Source organism: Oncorhynchus mykiss, chromosome 10, assembly GCF_013265735.2.
Source record: "Oncorhynchus mykiss isolate Arlee chromosome 10, USDA_OmykA_1.1, whole genome shotgun sequence".
Lineage (NCBI taxonomy): Eukaryota > Metazoa > Chordata > Actinopteri > Salmoniformes > Salmonidae > Oncorhynchus > Oncorhynchus mykiss.
In genome coordinates, this window is record NC_048574.1 from 78,289,951 (window position 1) to 78,307,775 (window position 17,825).

The 17,825-nt window shown below is 38.7% G+C and overlaps 1 protein-coding gene across 1 annotated transcript; it reads right to left on the bottom strand.

The window, feature by feature from the left end:
• Window positions 1–4,637: 4,637 nt before the first annotated feature.
• Window positions 4,638–10,283, bottom strand: LOC110498425 (calcium-binding protein 2-like). Its single transcript, XM_036989397.1, has 5 exons — window positions 10,280–10,283; window positions 9,939–10,073; window positions 9,695–9,804; window positions 9,353–9,500; window positions 4,638–4,765 (listed from the first exon to the last, which is right to left on the bottom strand). The coding sequence occupies exons 1-5, from the start codon at window positions 10,281–10,283 to the stop codon at window positions 4,740–4,742; spliced, it is 423 nt and encodes a 140-aa protein (XP_036845292.1). The 3' UTR covers window positions 4,638–4,739.
• Window positions 10,284–17,825: the final 7,542 nt, after the last annotated feature.

Genomic DNA, 17,825 nt, shown 5'->3' on the forward strand with positions numbered 1-17,825 from the left:
TTCCAGCCAACTTGCTTTAAAATTGTCACATTTTCTCTACACCCCATGGCAAAAGGTGTGAAATTGCACGAAGTTGACAAAAAAGTGTACAAAATGTATCTCTCTCAAAATGTACAGGAAGGAAGGAGATATACCATACTGTAGACTGACAGATACTGTCACATTCTGACCTTTATTTCCTTTGTTTTGTATTCATTATTTAGTATGGTCAGGGCGTGAGTTGGGGTGGGCAGTCTGTTTGTTTTTCTATGATTTGGGGATTTCTATGTTTCGGCCTAGTATGGTTCTCAATCAGAGGCAGGTGTCATTAGTTGTCTCTGATTGAGAATCATACTTAGGTAGCCTGGGTTGCACTGTTTGTTTGTGGGTGATTGTCTATGTTGATTGCTTGTTTCAGCACAGTTCTCATTAGCTTCACGGTTGTTATTTTGTTTATTGTTTTTGTATAGTGTTGCAGTGTTCAGTGTTTTCTTGATTAAAATTCACTATGAACACATACCACGCCGCATTTTGGTCCTCCGATCCTTCTCGCCTCTCCTCTTCAGATGAGGAGGACGACCGTGACAGATACCTGCAGTATAGGAAGGAAGGGGGAGTTATACCATACTGTAGACTGACAGATACCTGCAGTATAGGAAGGAAGGAGGAGTTATACCATACATACTGTAGACTGACAGATACCTGCAGTATAGGAATGAAGGTGGAGTTATACCATACATACACAATCAATCAAATGTTATTAATAAATCCCTTTTTACATCAGCAGATAATTATACACAAACTCAGCCTAATCCCCAAACAGCAGGAAATGCAGATGTAGAGTCACGGTGGCTAGAACAAACGCCCTAGAAAGGCAGGAACCCAGGAAGAAACCTAGAGAGGAACCAGGCTCAGGTGTGGCCAGTCCTCTTCTGTCTGTTCCGGGTAGAGATTATATTCATACTGTTGACTACTAGTTGACTTGGACTTGAGTATAGTCTTCAACCACAATGTTAGAGAAATATATTCACAATTGTTTTTAGAACCATCTTGATTAGAAGTGAATGTAGATAATGTCCATTGTAATTACAACAAGTATATCAGTGCTAGATAGAAGTGTAACTCTGTAAAAATGAAGTAAAGGTCATTTTATTTGGTTGATATTTGATTTTGTGTATTGTCTTTGATTTGATTCAGTTTGATATTGTATGTCATTCATTTAGTCTTTGAAAGACCAGCCCAATGATGGGCCGAAAGGGATCCCAACGTCATGCAGAATGTACATCATGTTATTGTCAATGGTCCATTAGAGGTTTATACCTATGGAGATGTGATTATGTTTAGATTACCATGACAACAAGGCTCTGAAATGGATGCATACATACTGTACCTCGGGAAAGGCTTTTATAGTCCTGGTCTTCGTCTGATACAACTGGGATGTATTGTATTAAGGGCTACTGTAGTTGCGTGCTAAAAGATTATGTAACAAGTTCATTTTTCTTTCGTTTATTTTTGTCAGTTTTGTCAAATGTAAAGAATGTTATAATTTGATTTAATAAAAAAAATTGCAGCATTATTTTACTGTAGAAAAATGCATGTAACATTGTATGATTCCTCTCCCAAACATCAAACTAACAAGGATGTATAGTTCAACATTTATTGTTTAACAAAAAATGTTATTGACACAAAGTTATTTTTAAGTCATTCCCTTTTAGGAAATTAAATACGTAAATAATAAAATGTATGAATTACATCACGATTATATAATCAGACAGTTGCACTGTTCTTAGTATCTGATCAATAATCTGAAAAGAATGTACAATTTGTCAATAAATCAGCATTTGTTAAAGATGCAGTCTGGGATCTACTTCAGGATTGGTGGGTCCCCTGCGGAATGGTTGAGCTAACGTAGGCTAATGTGATTAGCATGAGGTTGTAAGTAACAAGAACATTTCCCAGGACATAGACATATCTAACATTGGCAGAAAGCTTAAATTCTTGTTAATCTAACTGCACTGTCCAATTTACAGTAGCTAAGACAGTGAAAGAATACCATGCTATTGTTTGAGGAGAGTGCACAGTTTTGAACATGAAAAGTTACTAATAAACAAATCAGGCACATTTGGGCAGTCTTGATACAACATTTTGAACAGAAATGCAATGGATCAGTCTGAAACGTTGCACATACACTGGCCATCTAGTGGCCAAAATCTAAATTGCAGCTGTGCTGGAATAATACATTATGGCCTTTCTCTTGCATTTCAAAGATGACGGTGAAAATTACAAAAAACGGTTATTTTTTTCTATGTATTATCTTTTACCAGATCTAATGTGTTTTATTCTCCTAGATTCCTTTCAAATTTCCACAAACTTCAGTGTTTCCTTTCAAATGATACCAAGAATATGCATATCTTGCTTCAGGGCCTGAGCTACAGGCAGTTAGATTTTGGTATGAAATTTTAGGCAGCATTTTTTTTTAAAGGGGCCAGTCCTTAAGAGGAGCACCTCCAATTCGTTATATATATAATATATATGTGTGTATATATATATATATATATATATATATATATATATATATATATATATATATATATATACACATATACGTATATACGTATATGTACATATATATATATATATATATACACATATATATGTATATATATACATGTACACATATATATATATATATGTGTACATGTGTATATATATATGTATATACATATACGTACATATATATGTGTACATGAGTGTGTGTATATATATATATATATATATATATATATATATATATATATACACATGTACACATATATATGTACGTATATGTATATACATATATATACAGTTGAAGTCGGAAGTTTACATACACTTAGGTTGTCGTTATTAAAACTCGTTTTTCAATCACTCCACAAATTTCTTGTTAACAAACTAAAGCTTTGGCAAGTCGGTTAGGACATCGACTTTGTGCATGACACAAGTAATTTTTACAACAATTGTTTACAGACAGGTTGTTTCACTTATAATGCACTGTATCACAATTCCAGTGGGTCAGAAGTTTACATACACTAAGTTGACTGCCTTTAAACAGCTTGGAAAATTCCAGAAAAATATATCATGGCTTTAGAAGCTTCTGATAGGCTAACTGACATAATTTGAGTCAATTGGAGGTGAACCTGTGGATGTATTTCAAGGCCTATCTTCAAAATCAGTGCTTCAAAATCTTTGCTTCACATTCAAAATTAAAAATCTTTGCTTCACATCATGGGGAAATCAAAAGAAATCGCCCAAGACCCCAGAAAAACAATTTTAGACCTCCACAAGTCTGGTTCATTATTGGGAGCAATTTCCAAATGCCTGACGGTAACACGTTCCTCTGTACAAACAATAGAAAGCAAGTATAAACACCATGGGACCACGCAGCCGTCATACCGCTAAGGAAGGAGATGCGTTCTGTCTCCTAGAGATGAACGTAAAAGTGCAAATCAATCCCAGAACAACAGCAAAAGGACCTTGTGAAGATGCTGGAGGAAACAGGTACAAAAGTATCTATATCCACAGTAAACCGAGTCCTATATCGACATAACCTGAAAGGCTGCTTAGCAAGGAAGAAGCCACCGCTCCAAAACCGCCATAAAAAAGCCAGACTACGGTTTGCAACTGCACATGGGGACAAAGATCATACTTTTTTCCCACCATAATTTGCAAATGTCCTCTGGTCTGATGAAACAAAAATAGACCTGTTGGCCACAATGACCATCGTTATGTTTGGAGGGAAAAAGGGGAGGCTTGCAAGCCGAAGAACACAGTCCCAACCGTGAAGCACGGGGGTGGCAGCATCATGTTGTGGGGGTGCTTTGCTGCAGGAGGGACTGGTGCACTTCACAAAATAGATTAAATCATGAGGATGGAAAAATATGCAGATATATTAAAGCAACATCTCAAGACATCAGTCAGGAAGTTAAAGCTTGGTCGCAAATGGGTCTTCCAAATGGACAACGACCCCAAGCATACTTCCAAAGCTGTGGCAAAATGGTTTAAGGACAACAAAGTCAAGCTATTCGAGTGGCCATCACAAATCCCTGACCTCAATCCTATAGGAAAATTGTGGGCAGAACTGAAAAAGCGTGTGCGAGCAAGGAGGCCTACAAACCTGACTCATTTACACCAGTTCTGTCAGGAGGAATGTGCCAAAATTCATAAACAAGAAATTTGTGGAGTGGTTGAAAAACGAGTTTTAATGACTCCAACCTAAGTGTATGTAAACTTCCAACTTCAACTGTGTATATATATAATATATATATATGTATATATATAATATATATATGGATATTTCGTAGGACGTAACATATCATACAAAATGGATGCTGTAATACACATTTAAGGGGACCCATTTTTGCTCGTGAGCACTACTTTTAAAATTACTGGCTGAAACTATACAAAAGCAATACTAGCTGATAACATAGTGTAGCACTGAACATAATACACGAAAAGCACTTTACAAATAGTATTATTATTATCATTACAGTGTTACAGTTAAACAACAAAAACATACAGTATTAGGAGGGATTGTTGCTATAGCAATGAAAAAAAGTAAGAACAAATACCCTAAAAACAACATTAAATATTTGTACATCAATAATACTGTAATTACATGTACAACAACATACTGAGGACTGGTCCATAACATCTAACAGAGGAGGTTTTGTTGTTTACTAGTCTCTTAAAGTCATGTCATCACGGTCTTCTGGCCAGGAGAGTCAGCGAGACATCATCCTGACAAACTCTGTGGAAAGAACACAAAATATGAGCTACATTTTTATTAGTATGGTGACAACATAGTGATTATTAGTATAGTGACAACACTGTGAGTATTGGTATAGTGACAACACTGTGAGTATTGGTATAGTGACAACACTGTGAGTATTAGTGTAGTGACAACACTGTGAGTAGTAGTATAGTGACAACATGGTGAGTATTAGTGTAGTGACAACATGGTGAGTAATATCATAGTGACAACATGGTGAGTATTAATATAGTGACAACATGGTGAGTATTAGTGTAGTGACAACATGGTGAGTAATAGAGTAGTGACAGCATGGTGAGTAATAGAGTAGTGACAACATGGTGAGTAATAGTGTAGTGACAACATGGTGAGTATTAGTATAGTGACAACATGGTGAGTAATAGAATAGTGACAACATGGTGAGTATTAATATAGTGACAACATGGTGAGTATTAGTGTAGTGACAACATGGTGAGTAGTAGTGTAGTGACAACATGGTGAGTAATATCATAGTGACAACATGGTGAGTATTAATATAGTGACAACATGGTGAGTATTAGTGTAGTGACAACATGGTGAGTAGTAGTGTAGTGACAACATGGTGAGTATTAGTGTAGTGACAACATGGTGAGTAATAGTGTAGTGACAACATGGTGAGTATTAGTGTAGTGACAACATGGTGAGTAATAGTGTAGTGACAACATGGTGAGTATTAGTGTAGTGACAACATGGTGAGTATTAATATAGTGACAACATGGTGAGTAGTAGTGTAGTGACAACATGGTGAGTAGTAGTGTAGTGACAACATGGTGAGTAGTAGTGTAGTGACAACATGGTGAGTAGTAGTGTAGTGACAACATGGTGAGTATTAGCATAGTGACAACATGGTGAGTAGTAGTGTAGTGACAACATGGTGAGTATTAGCATAGTGACAACATGGTGAGTATTAGCATAGTGACAACATGGTGAGTAGTAGTGTAGTGACAACATGGTGAGTAGTAGTGTAGTGACAACATGGTGAGTATTAGAATAGTGACAACATGGTGAGTATTAGCATAGTGACAACATGGTGAGTAGTAGTGTAGTGACAACATGGTGAGTAGTAGTGTAGTGACAACATGGTGAGTATTAGCATAGTGACAACATGGTGAGTAGTAGTGTAGTGACAACATGGTGAGTAATAGAATAGTGACAACATGGTGAGTAGTAGTGTAGTGACAACATGGTGAGTAATATCATAGTGACAACATGGTGAGTATTAGAATAGTGACAACACGGTGAGTATTAGAATAGTGACAACACTGTGAGTATTAGTATAGTGACAACACTGTGAGTAGTAGTGTAGTGACAACATGGTGAGTATTAGTGTAGTGACAACACAGTGAGTATTAGTATTGTGACAATATGGTGAGTAATATCATAGTGACAACATGGTGAGTATTAATATAGTGACAACATGGTGAGTATTAGTGTAGTGACAACACAGTGAGTATTAGTATTGTGACAATATGGTGAGTAATATCATAGTGACAACATGGTGAGTATTAATATAGTGACAACATGGTGAGTAGTAGTATAGTGACAATATGGTGAGTATTAGTGTAGTGACAACATGGTGAGTAGTAGTGTAGTGACAACATGGTGAGTATTAGTGTAGTGACAACATGGTGAGTAGTAGTGTAGTGACAACATGGTGAGTATTAGCATAGTGACAACATGGTGAGTAATAGAATAGTGACAACATGGTGAGTATTAATATAGTGACAACATGGTGAGTATTAGAATAGTGACAACACGGTGAGTATTAGAATAGTGACAACATGGTGAGTAATAGCATAGTGACAATATGGTGAGTAATATCATAGTGACAACATGGTGAGTATTAATATAGTGACAACATGGTGAGTATTAGAATAGTGACAACACGGTGAGTATTAGAATAGTGACAACATGGTGAGTATTAGCATAGTGACAATATGGTGAGTAATATCATAGTGACAACATGGTGAGTATTAATATAGTGACAACATGGTGAGTATTAGAATAGTGACAACACGGTGAGTATTAGAATAGTGACAACATGGTGAGTAGTAGTATAGTGACAATATGGTGAGTATTAGTGTAGTGACAACATGGTGAGTAGTAGTGTAGTGACAACATGGTGAGTAATATCATAGTGACAACATGGTGAGTATTAATATAGTGACAACATGGTGAGTATTAGAATAGTGACAACACGGTGAGTATTAGAATAGTGACAACACTGTGAGTATTAGTGTAGTGACAACACTGTGAGTAGTAGTATAGTGACAACACTGTGAGTAGTAGTGTAGTGACAACATGGTGAGTATTAGTGTAGTGACAACACAGTGAGTATTAGTATTGTGACAATATGGTGAGTAATATCATAGTGACAACATGGTGAGTAATAGTGTAGTGACAATATGGTGAGTATTAGAATAGTGACAACATGGTGAGTATTAATATAGTGACAACATGGTGAGTATTAATATAGTGACAACATGGTGAGTATTAATATAGTGACAACATGGTGAGTATTAGAATAGTGACAACATGGTGAGTATTAATATAGTGACAACATGGTGAGTATTAATATAGTGAACACATGGTGAGTAATAGCGAAGTGACAACACAGTGAGTATTAATGTAGTGACAACGTGGTGAGTATTAATATAGTGAACACATGGTGAGTATTAGAATAGTGCCAACATGGTGAGTATTAATATAGTGACAACATGGTGAGTATTAATATAGTGAACACATGGTGAGTATTAGTGTAGTGACAACACAGTGAGTATTAATGTAGTGACAACATGGTGAGTAATAGAATAGTGACAACATGGTGAGTAATAGAATAGTGACAACATGGTGAGTATTAATATAGTGACAACATGGTGAGTATTAATATAGTGACAACATGGTGAGTATTAATATAGTGAACACATGGTGAGTAATAGCGAAGTGACATCACAGTGAGTATTAATGTAGTGACAACATGGTGAGTATTAATATAGTGAACACATGGTGAGTATTAGTGTAGTGACAACACAGTGAGTATTAATGTAGTGACAACATGGTGAGTAATAGAATAGTGACAACATGGTGAGTATTAATATAGTGACAACATGGTGAGTATTAGAATAGTGACAACATGGTGAGTATTAATATAGTGACAACATGGTGAGTAATAGTGAAGTGACAACACAGTGAGTATTAGTGAAGTGACAACATGGTGAGTAATAGAATAGTGACAACATGGTGAGCATTAGTGTAGTGACAGCATGGTGAGTGTTAATATAGTGACAACACTGTGAGTATTAGAATAGTGACAACATGGTGAGTATTAATATAGTGAACACATGGTGAGTAATAGAATAGTGAAGTGACAACACAGTGAGTAATAGTGAAGTGACAACACAGTGAGTATTAGTGAAGTGAAAACACAGTGAGCATTAGTGTAGTGACAACATGGTGAGTAATAGAATAGTGACAACATGGTGAGTATTAGCATAGTGACAACATGGTGAGTATTAGTATAGTGACAACATGGTGAGTATTAGTGTAGTGACAACATGGTCAGTATTAATGTAGTAACAACACTGTGAGTATTAATATTGTGACAACATGGTGAGATTAGTATAGTGACAACATGGTGAGTAATAGAATAGTGACAACATGGTGAGTATTAGCATAGTGACAACATGGTGAGTATTAGTGTAGTGACAACACAGTGAGTATTAGTGTAGTGACAACATGGTGAGTAATATTATAGTGACAACATGGTGAGTAATAGAATAGTGACAACATGGTGAGTAATAGAATAGTGACAACATGGTCAGTAATAGAATAGTGACAACATGGTGAGTAATAGAATAGTGACAACATGGTGAGTAATAGAATAGTGACAACATGGTGAGTAATAGTATAGTGACCACATGGTGAGTAATAGAATAGTGACAACATGGTGAGTAATAGAATAGTGACAACATGGTGAGTAATAGTATAGTGACAACATGGTGAGTAATAGAATAGTGACAACATGGTGAGTAATAGAATAGTGACAACATGGTGAGTAATAGAATAGTGACAACATGGTGAGTAATAGAATAGTGACAACATGGTGAGTAATAGAATAGTGACAACATGGTGAGTAATAGAATAGTGACAACATGGTGAGTAATAGAATAGTGACAACATGGTGAGTAATAGAATAGTGACAACATGGTGAGTAATAGAATAGTGACAACATGGTGATTATTGTTGTCACAGCATTGTGAGTTTAGTATGGTGAAACAGAGTGAACATAGTGTTGTAGTGTAGAGCAACCTTCATCATATCTCATGTCACATTTCCTCTCTGATCCATTAGTTCTCCCCTTCTCCCCTCTCTCCTTCTTTCTCTTAGTTTCTTTCTACTCCTCTCCACACCCTTTCCTCCCACTCCCTTCTCTCCCCCTTTCTTCCTCCTCACTCACCCTCTCTCCCCTTTCAAGTTCACCAAATCGTCTCCTTTTCTCCTCCCACTCTCCCCTCACCTTCTCCCCCTCATCCCACACTCTCCCCTCACCCTCAAAGTCGAGCAAGCCGTCCCCGTTGAGGTCGACATCTCGGAGGATCTCGTCGATCTCTGGTTGGTTGAGCTGCTCCCCCACCAGCTTTTTCATGGCCTCCTTCAGTTCAGCCAGGCTTATCTGACCATCCCCGTTAGAGTCAAACTGGAGAAGAAGAAGGACGAGGAGGAGGAGGAGGACAGGAGGAAGTAAAGTGAGGTGAGGGAGTGAGGGACAGAAAAAGGGTAAGAGTGTCGTAGAAAGGAAGGGGGAGAGGAGATTAAATGGATAGAAAGAACAGGTTAAGAGAAAATAACATTATAAACAGATATAATATGATTAATATTGTCTCTCCGTACTTCTTTGAAAGCATCCCTGAGCTCCTTCACTCCTATCATGTCTGCTGTCTCTGCCAACATTTTAGGACCCATCAGCTCCACAAAGTCCTCAAAGTCCACTCTGCCGCCACCTAGATGGAAACAAGAGTCATTACAGAAATGGTCACAGGGGTGATGAAGAGCTTCAAATACTATACACAGAGGGTATGCCCTCGCTTTCTCTGGTTAATGTGTGTGTGTGTGTGTGTGTGTGTGTGTGACTCACAGATGTTCTGGCTGAGTTCGATGAGCTCCATCTCTGTGGGCATGTACCCCATAGTCCTCATGCACTCTCCCAGTTCCTTACAGCTGATGTAGCCATCTTTATCCTTATCAAACTCCCCGAACGCCTCCTTCAGCTCTGCACAGGGAGGAGGGGGATGTGGGAGAGGAGAGAGGGGTAGATACGGGTGAGGAGAGGTGGATAGGGGAATGGGAGGAGAGAGGGGTAGATACGGGTGAGGAGAGGTGGATGCGGGGAGAGGAGAGCGGGGGGGTGTTGAATAGAAATGAGAAAAATAGACATGGTTTCTTATATTCATTTTAGGCTCTGACGACAAGCCACACCCATAGCTGCAGGAAGTAGGAGGGATGAGGGTGCTGCAGCCCCCCTGATACATATTTTTAAAAATATAATTGTGAACAAGGTCTCTATTACTCCTGTATGAGCGGTGGAAACACCTGCAGCCACATCAAAGTATCTTTCAGTTTGAGGGAGGACAACACAGTAGAGCCAGAACACTGGGATTCATTGGTGTTGTCTGGGAGTAAATACAGTATGTTGAAAATATGAGTATGTATGGAAAAGACAGGAAGATGGAGAGAGAAACAGGGTGAGAGGGAGGATGGTGGTGTTGACTGAGAGAAACAGGGAAGGAGAGGGAGGATGGTAGTGTTGACTGAGAGAAACAGGGAAGGAGAGGGAGGATGGTGGTGTTGACTGAGAGAAACAGGGACAGGGGGAGGATGACGGTGTTGACTGAGAGAAACAGGGTGAGAGGGAGGATGGTGGTGTTGACTGAGAGAAACAGGGAAGGAGAGGGAGGATGGTGGTGTTGACTGAGAGAAACAGGGACAGGGGGAGGATGACGGTGTTGACTGAGAGAAACAGGGACAGAGGGAGGATGGTGGTGTTGACTGAGAAAACAGGGACAGGGGGAGGATAATGGTGTTGACTGAGAGAAACAAGGACAGAGGGAGGATGACGGTGTTGACTGAGAGAAACAGGGACAGAGGGAGGATGCCCGTGTTGACTGAGAGAAACAGGGAAGGAGAGGGAAGATGATGGTGTTGACTGACTCTGTGTAATGTCTCTTATATCTGTACCTTCAATCTCTTCTGGCCGTAGGTCTCTGTCCTGCAGGGTTTCAGATTGGAGGGGACACACACAGAGTGACAGACACAGTGTGTTAGCTCGCACGGACACAGACACACACACAACGATAAGGACCCTGAATATACTGTAGTGTAGATGAACAGAAATACACACACACACAATGGCTGACAGAGAAACATCCTCATAAAAACCAAGAGAACTGCACATCTTTGATTTAGCTCCATCTGAATGTTGCGGACTGAACTGGACAGGAAGTAAAGCATTTCATATGGACTCATTTCATATGGACTCATTAGATAGGGAATCATTTGATATGGACTCATTAGATATGGACTCATTTGATAGGGAATCATTTGATAGGGAATCATTTGATATGGACTCATTAGATATGGACTCATTAGATATGGACACATTAGATATGGACTCATTAGATAGGGAATCATTTCATATGGACTCATTAGATAGGGAATCATTTCATATGGACTCAGAAGATAGGGAATCATTTCATATGGACTCATTAGATAGGGAATCATTTCATATGGACTCATTAGATAGGGAATCATTTCATATGGACTCATTAGATATGGACTCATTAGATATGGACTCATTAGATAAGGAATCATTAGATATGAACTCATTAGATAGGGAATCATTAGATATGGACTCATTAGATATGGACTCATTAGATATGGACTCATTAGATAGGGAATCATTAGATATGGACTCATTAGATAGGGAATTATTAGATATGGACTCATTAGATAGGGAATCATTAGATATGGACTCATTAGATATGGACTCATTAGATATGGACTCATTAGATATGGACTCATTTGATAGGGAATCATTTGATAGGGAATAATTTGATATGGACTCATTTGATAGGGAATCATTTGATAGGGAATCATTTGATATGGACTCATTAGATATGGACTCATTTGATATGGACTCATTTGATAGGGACTCATTACATATGGACTCATTAGATATGGACTCATTAGATATTGACTCATTAGATATGGACTCATTAGATATGGACTCATTTGATATGGACTCATTAGATATGGACTCATTAGATATGGACTCATTTGATATGGACTCATTAGATATGGACTCATTTGATATGGACTCATTTGATAGGGACTCATTTGATATGGACTCATTTGATAGGGAATCATTTGATATGGACTCATTAGATAGGGAATCATTTGATATGGACTCATTTGATAGGGACTCATTTGATATGGACTCATTAGATAGGGAATCATTTGATATGCTCATTTCATATGGACTCATTTCATATGGACTCATTTCATATGGACTCATTAGATATGGAATCATTAGATATGGAATCATTAGATATGGACTCATTAGATATGGACTCATTAGATATGGACTCATTTGATATGGACTCATTAGATATGGACTCATTTCATGTGGACTCATTAGATATGGACTCATTTCATATGGACTCATTTCATATGGACTCATTTCATATGGACTCATTTGATATGGACTCATTTGATATGGAATCATTTGATATGGACTCATTTGATAGGGAATCATTTGATATGCTCATTTCATATGGACTCATTTAATATGGACTCATTTCATATGGACTCATTAGATATGGAATCATTAGATATGGAATCATTAGATATGGACTCATTAGATATGGACTCATTAGATATGGACTCATTTGATATGGACTCATTAGATATGGACTCATTTCATATGGACTCATTAGATATGGACTCATTTCATATGGACTCATTTCATATGGACTCATTTGATATGGAATCATTAGATATGGACTCAATAGATATGGACTTGATAGGGAATCATTTTAGAGTGAGAGATGGCATAATCTTAAATACAGAGGATTCATTCACTTCTCTCTCACGCATGTTGCCTCCCTCTCTCTCTCCCTCCCTCATCTCTAAAACCCCTTCAATTCATGTTACGCAGCCAGACCGGCGATTTGTTACAGGATTACACAGCATGTGATCTAACTGGCTTTTGCAACCCCTCAGTTCGCTCAACACAGTCCTATTCCGTCCCCTGTGATTGGCTGCACTGCTCTGTCTGTCAGTGGTAGGCTACATCGAAGCCGTCATGTCCCAAATGGCACCCTATTCCATGTATAGTGCACTACTTTGACCAGGGCCCATCAATCCAAAGCAGTGTACTATATGGGAAAAGGGTGCCATTTGGGATGTAGTCAGTGTGAGGTAGACACAGGCAGCGTGTTAGAGGGGATCAGTTTGTTGCAAGGGGATTTGTAGAGTAATCAGTGATGTTGTGCAATCTGACTGTAGTCAGTCTCAAACACACAGTAGGTTCTGCCAATGACTGGACACACACACACACACACACACACACACACACACACACACAGGGTTCTGCCAGTGACCAGGTATGCATTTCACTGTTAGTCTACTTGTTGTTTACTAAGCATGTTACAAATAATATTTCATTCATGTGACAAATAACATTTCATCATGCAGCCAGGGTCATAGGTCAAACATATTACAGGGCCAGAGTTGCCATGCAGCCACGGTTATAGGTCAAAACAGATTACAGGGCCAGAGTTGCCATGCAGCCAGGGTCATAGGTCAAACAGATTACAGGGACAAAGTTGCCATGCAGCCAGGGTCGTAGGTCAAACAGATTACAGGGCCAAAGTTGCCATGCAGCCAGAGTCAAAGGTCAAAACAGATTACAGGGCCAGAGTTGCCATGCAGCCAGGGTCAAAGGTCAAAACAGATTACAGGGCCAGAGTTGCCATGCAGCCAAGGGTCATAGTTCAAACAGATTACAGGATAGAGTTGCCGGGCCACAAATGGAGATGAGGAGATTTGGGGTGTTTAGTACAAGTGAGGAACACGTGCACATACGCATGCATGCACTCAGAAAAACCTTTTTTAATATCACCAAGCTTGTACATCCTCAGTCCTAAACCAGAGATACTTCTATAGGATATATGTTACAGTAACGTATTGAGCCCTAAACCAGAGATTCTTCTATAGGATATATGTTACAGTAACGTATTGAGTCCTAAACCAGAGATTCTTCTATAGGATATATGTTACAGTAACGTATTGAGCCCTAAACCAGAGATTCTTCTATAGGATATATGTTACAGTAACGTATTGAGCCCTAAACCAGAGATTCTTCTATAGGATATATGTTACAGTAACGTATTGGGTCCTAAACCAGAGATTCTTCTATAGGATATATGTTACAGTAACGTATTGAGCCCTAAACCAGAGATTCTTCTATAGGATATATGTTACAGTAACGTATTGGGTCCTAAACCAGAGATTCTTCTATAGGATATACAGTTGAAGTCGGAGGTTTACATACACCTTAGCCAAATACATTTAAACTCAGTTTTTTAGTAAAACTTCACTGTATTAGGTCATTTAGGATCACCACTTTATTTTAAGAATGTGAATTGTCAGAATAATAGCAGAGAGAATGATTTATTTCAGCTTTTATTTTTTTCATCACATGCCCAGTGGGTCAGAAATGTTCATACACTCAATTAGTATTTGGTAGCATTTCCTTAAAATTGTTTAACTTGGGTCAAACGTTTCGAGTAACCTTCCACAAGCTTCCCACAATAAGTTCGGTGAATTTTGGCCCATTTCTCCTGACAGAGTTGAGTCAGGTTGGTAGGCCTCCTTGCTCGCACACGCTTTTTCAGTTCTGCCCACAATTTTTCTATGGGATTGAGGTCAGGGCTTTGTGATGGCCAATCCAATACCTTGACTTTGTTGTCCTTGAGCCATTTTGTCACAACTTTGGAAGTATGCTTGGGGTTATTGTCCATTTGGAAGACCCATTTGCGACCAAGCTTAAACTTCCTGACTGATGTCGTGAGATGTTGCTTCAATATATCCACATATTTTTCCATCCTCATGATTTAATCTATTTTGTGAAGTGCACCAGTCCCTCCTGCAGCAAAGCACCCCCACAACATGATGATGCCACCCCCGTGCTTCACGGTTTCAAACCATAGTCTGGCTTTTTTATGGCGGTTTTGGAGCAGTGGCTTCTTCCTTGTTGAGCGGCCATTCAGGTTATGTTGATATAGGACTTGTTTTACTGTGGATATAGGTACTTTTGTACCTGTTTCCTCCAGCATCTTCACAGGTCCTTTGCTGTTGTTGTGGGATTGATTTGCACTTTTTGCACCAATGTACGTTCATCTCTAGGAGACAGAACGCATCTCCTTCCTGAGCGGTATGACGGCTGCGTGGTCCAGTGGTGTTTATACTTATGTACTATTGTTTGTACAGATGAACCTGGTACCTTCGGGCGTTTGGAAATTGCTTCTTTTGATTTTCCCATGATGTCATGCAAAGAGGCACTGAGTTTGAAGGTAGGCCTTGAAATACATCCACAGGCACACCTCCACTTGACTCAAAGTATGTAAATTAGTCTATCAGAAGCTTCTAAAGCCATGACATCATTTTCTGGAATTTTCCAAGCTGTTTAAAGGCGCAGTCAACATAGTGTATGTTAACTTCTGACCGACTGGAATTGTGATACAGTGAAATATAAATGAAATAATCTGTAAGCAATTTTTGGAAAAATTACTTGTCATGCACAAAGTAGATGTCCTAACCGACTTGCCAAAGCTATAGTTTTTTAACAAGAAATTTGTGGAGTTGTTGAAAACAAGATTTAATGACTCCAACCTAATTGTATGTAAACTTCCGACTTCAATTGTATGTTACAGTAACGTATTGAGTCCTAAACCAGAGATACAGTGCTTTGCAAAAGTATTCATCCCCTTGGTGTTTTTCCTATTTTGTTCCATTACAACCTGTCATTTAAATATATTTTTATTTGGATTTCATGTAATGGACATTCACAAAATAGTCCAAATTGGTGAAGTGAAATTTTAAAAAATGACTTTACTGAAAAGTGGTCCATTCTTATGTATTCACCCGTTTGCTATGAAGCCCCTAAATAACATCTGGTGCAAACAATTACCTTCAGAAGTTACATAATTAGCTAAATAAAGAGTCCTAACCCAGGAAGTTTTCTGTAGGATATACACCTCTTTTCAGTTCGCTGCAGCTAACGACTGAAATGAGCTGCAACAAACACTCAAACTGGACAGTTTTATCTCAATGTCATTCGAAGACTCAATCATGGACACTCTTACTGACAGTTGTGGCTGCTAAGTGTGATGTACTGTTGTCTCTACCTTCTTGACCTTTGTGCTGTTGACTGTGCCCAATAATGTTTGTACCATGTTTTGTGCTGCTACCATGTTGTGTTGCTACCATGTTATGTTTTGTTCCTACCATTCTGTGTTGTCATGTGTTGCTGCCTTGCTATGTTGTTGTCTTAGGTCTCTCTTCATGTAGTGTTGTGTTGTCTCTCTTGTTGTGATGTGTGTTTTGTCCTATTTATATTGTTTTCATTTATTTATTTTAATCCCCGGCCCCAATCCCCGCAGGAGGCCTTTAGCCTTTTGGTAGGCCGTCATTGTAAATAAGAGTTTGTTCTTAACTGACTTGCCTAGTTAAATACAAATTAAAAATAAATGCAGTAATGTTTTGAGTCCTAAACCAGAGATACTTCTATAGGATGCATGTACGATGTTGAGTTTGGATGGTGGAGGATAGTCGCAGCTCTACTGATGCTGAGGTGATGACGCAGCCATAATAAGCAACATCTGCTTGCTAAAAGTAAGGGCACACATCTCTCGTTCACAAACTCAAAGTCCATCATTTATCTCAATGATATCAAAAGCTTTGTCATTCTTTCTGATGAATGTCAGAAAGAATTTCCCTACACCCACAAACAAGCCTTTTGCTCCACCCGCAATAACATCTGCTAAGCACGTGACTAATAACACGTCATTTGAATGATGACCCGAACGTCAGTGTTAATACTATGATGTAATCTAAATGCACAATGGGTTCTAATTCACAGCAATTGAGAGTTTTTCTCTACTTTTGTTGAAACAATTACCCTAAGCACACCCATTTCCTCCCGGCCGTGTGCTTTCTAGGGTGGCTGGAGAGTTTGGAATGTGTCCCGATGGCCTTGTTTCACACGTGTTCTGTCTTCTGCTCTGTTCTGTGACTGACAGCCAATGACATCACAACCACATCACCAGGAATAGTAATACAACAGGATTGGATTAGAGTGAACAGGAGAGAGATTGTATGTATGCTAAACAGTATCAAGATAAATTACTAATGATAGGCACTATGCTCATCAAGATAAATTACTAATGATGATAGGCACTATGCTCATCGACTTGTTTACACACAGACACACACAATTGTATTTAGACTTTCACCTTCCAACCAAGGTGTTGGGGCTTGGTTGGACTTATAGGTTCAAATCCCCAGCAATACGCATCATCATAGCTCTTATTGGTTCATATCCCCAGCAATACGCATCATCACAGCTCTTATAGGTAAATATCCCCAGCAATACGCATCATCATAGCTCTTATAGGTTCATATCCCCAGCAATATGCATCATCACAGCTCGTATAGGTTCATATCCCCAGCAATACGCATCATCATAGCTCTTATAGGTTCATATCCCTAGCAATATGCACCATCATAGCTCTTATAGGTTCATATCCCCAGCAATATGCACCATCATAGCTCTTATAGGTTCATATCCCTAGCAATATGCACCATCATAGCTCATAAATCCACTCTGGACCTACAGACACCTCCAACTGGTCTCAGACATGAGATCAGCTTTCCTCTCCATTTCAGAGAACAGGGGATTGTA

What these genes read in the sequence shown, in the direction of transcription:
- LOC110498425 (XM_036989397.1), bottom strand. An exon ending in CGAACTCAGCCAGAACATCT is followed by an intron (nt 9,805 to 9,938) that starts GTGAGTCACACA and finishes GTTTCCATCTAG; the next exon opens with GTGGCGGCAGAGTGGACTTT. An exon ending in TCAGGGATGCTTTCAAAGAA is followed by an intron (nt 9,501 to 9,694) that starts GTACGGAGAGAC and finishes CTTCTTCTCCAG; the next exon opens with TTTGACTCTAACGGGGATGG.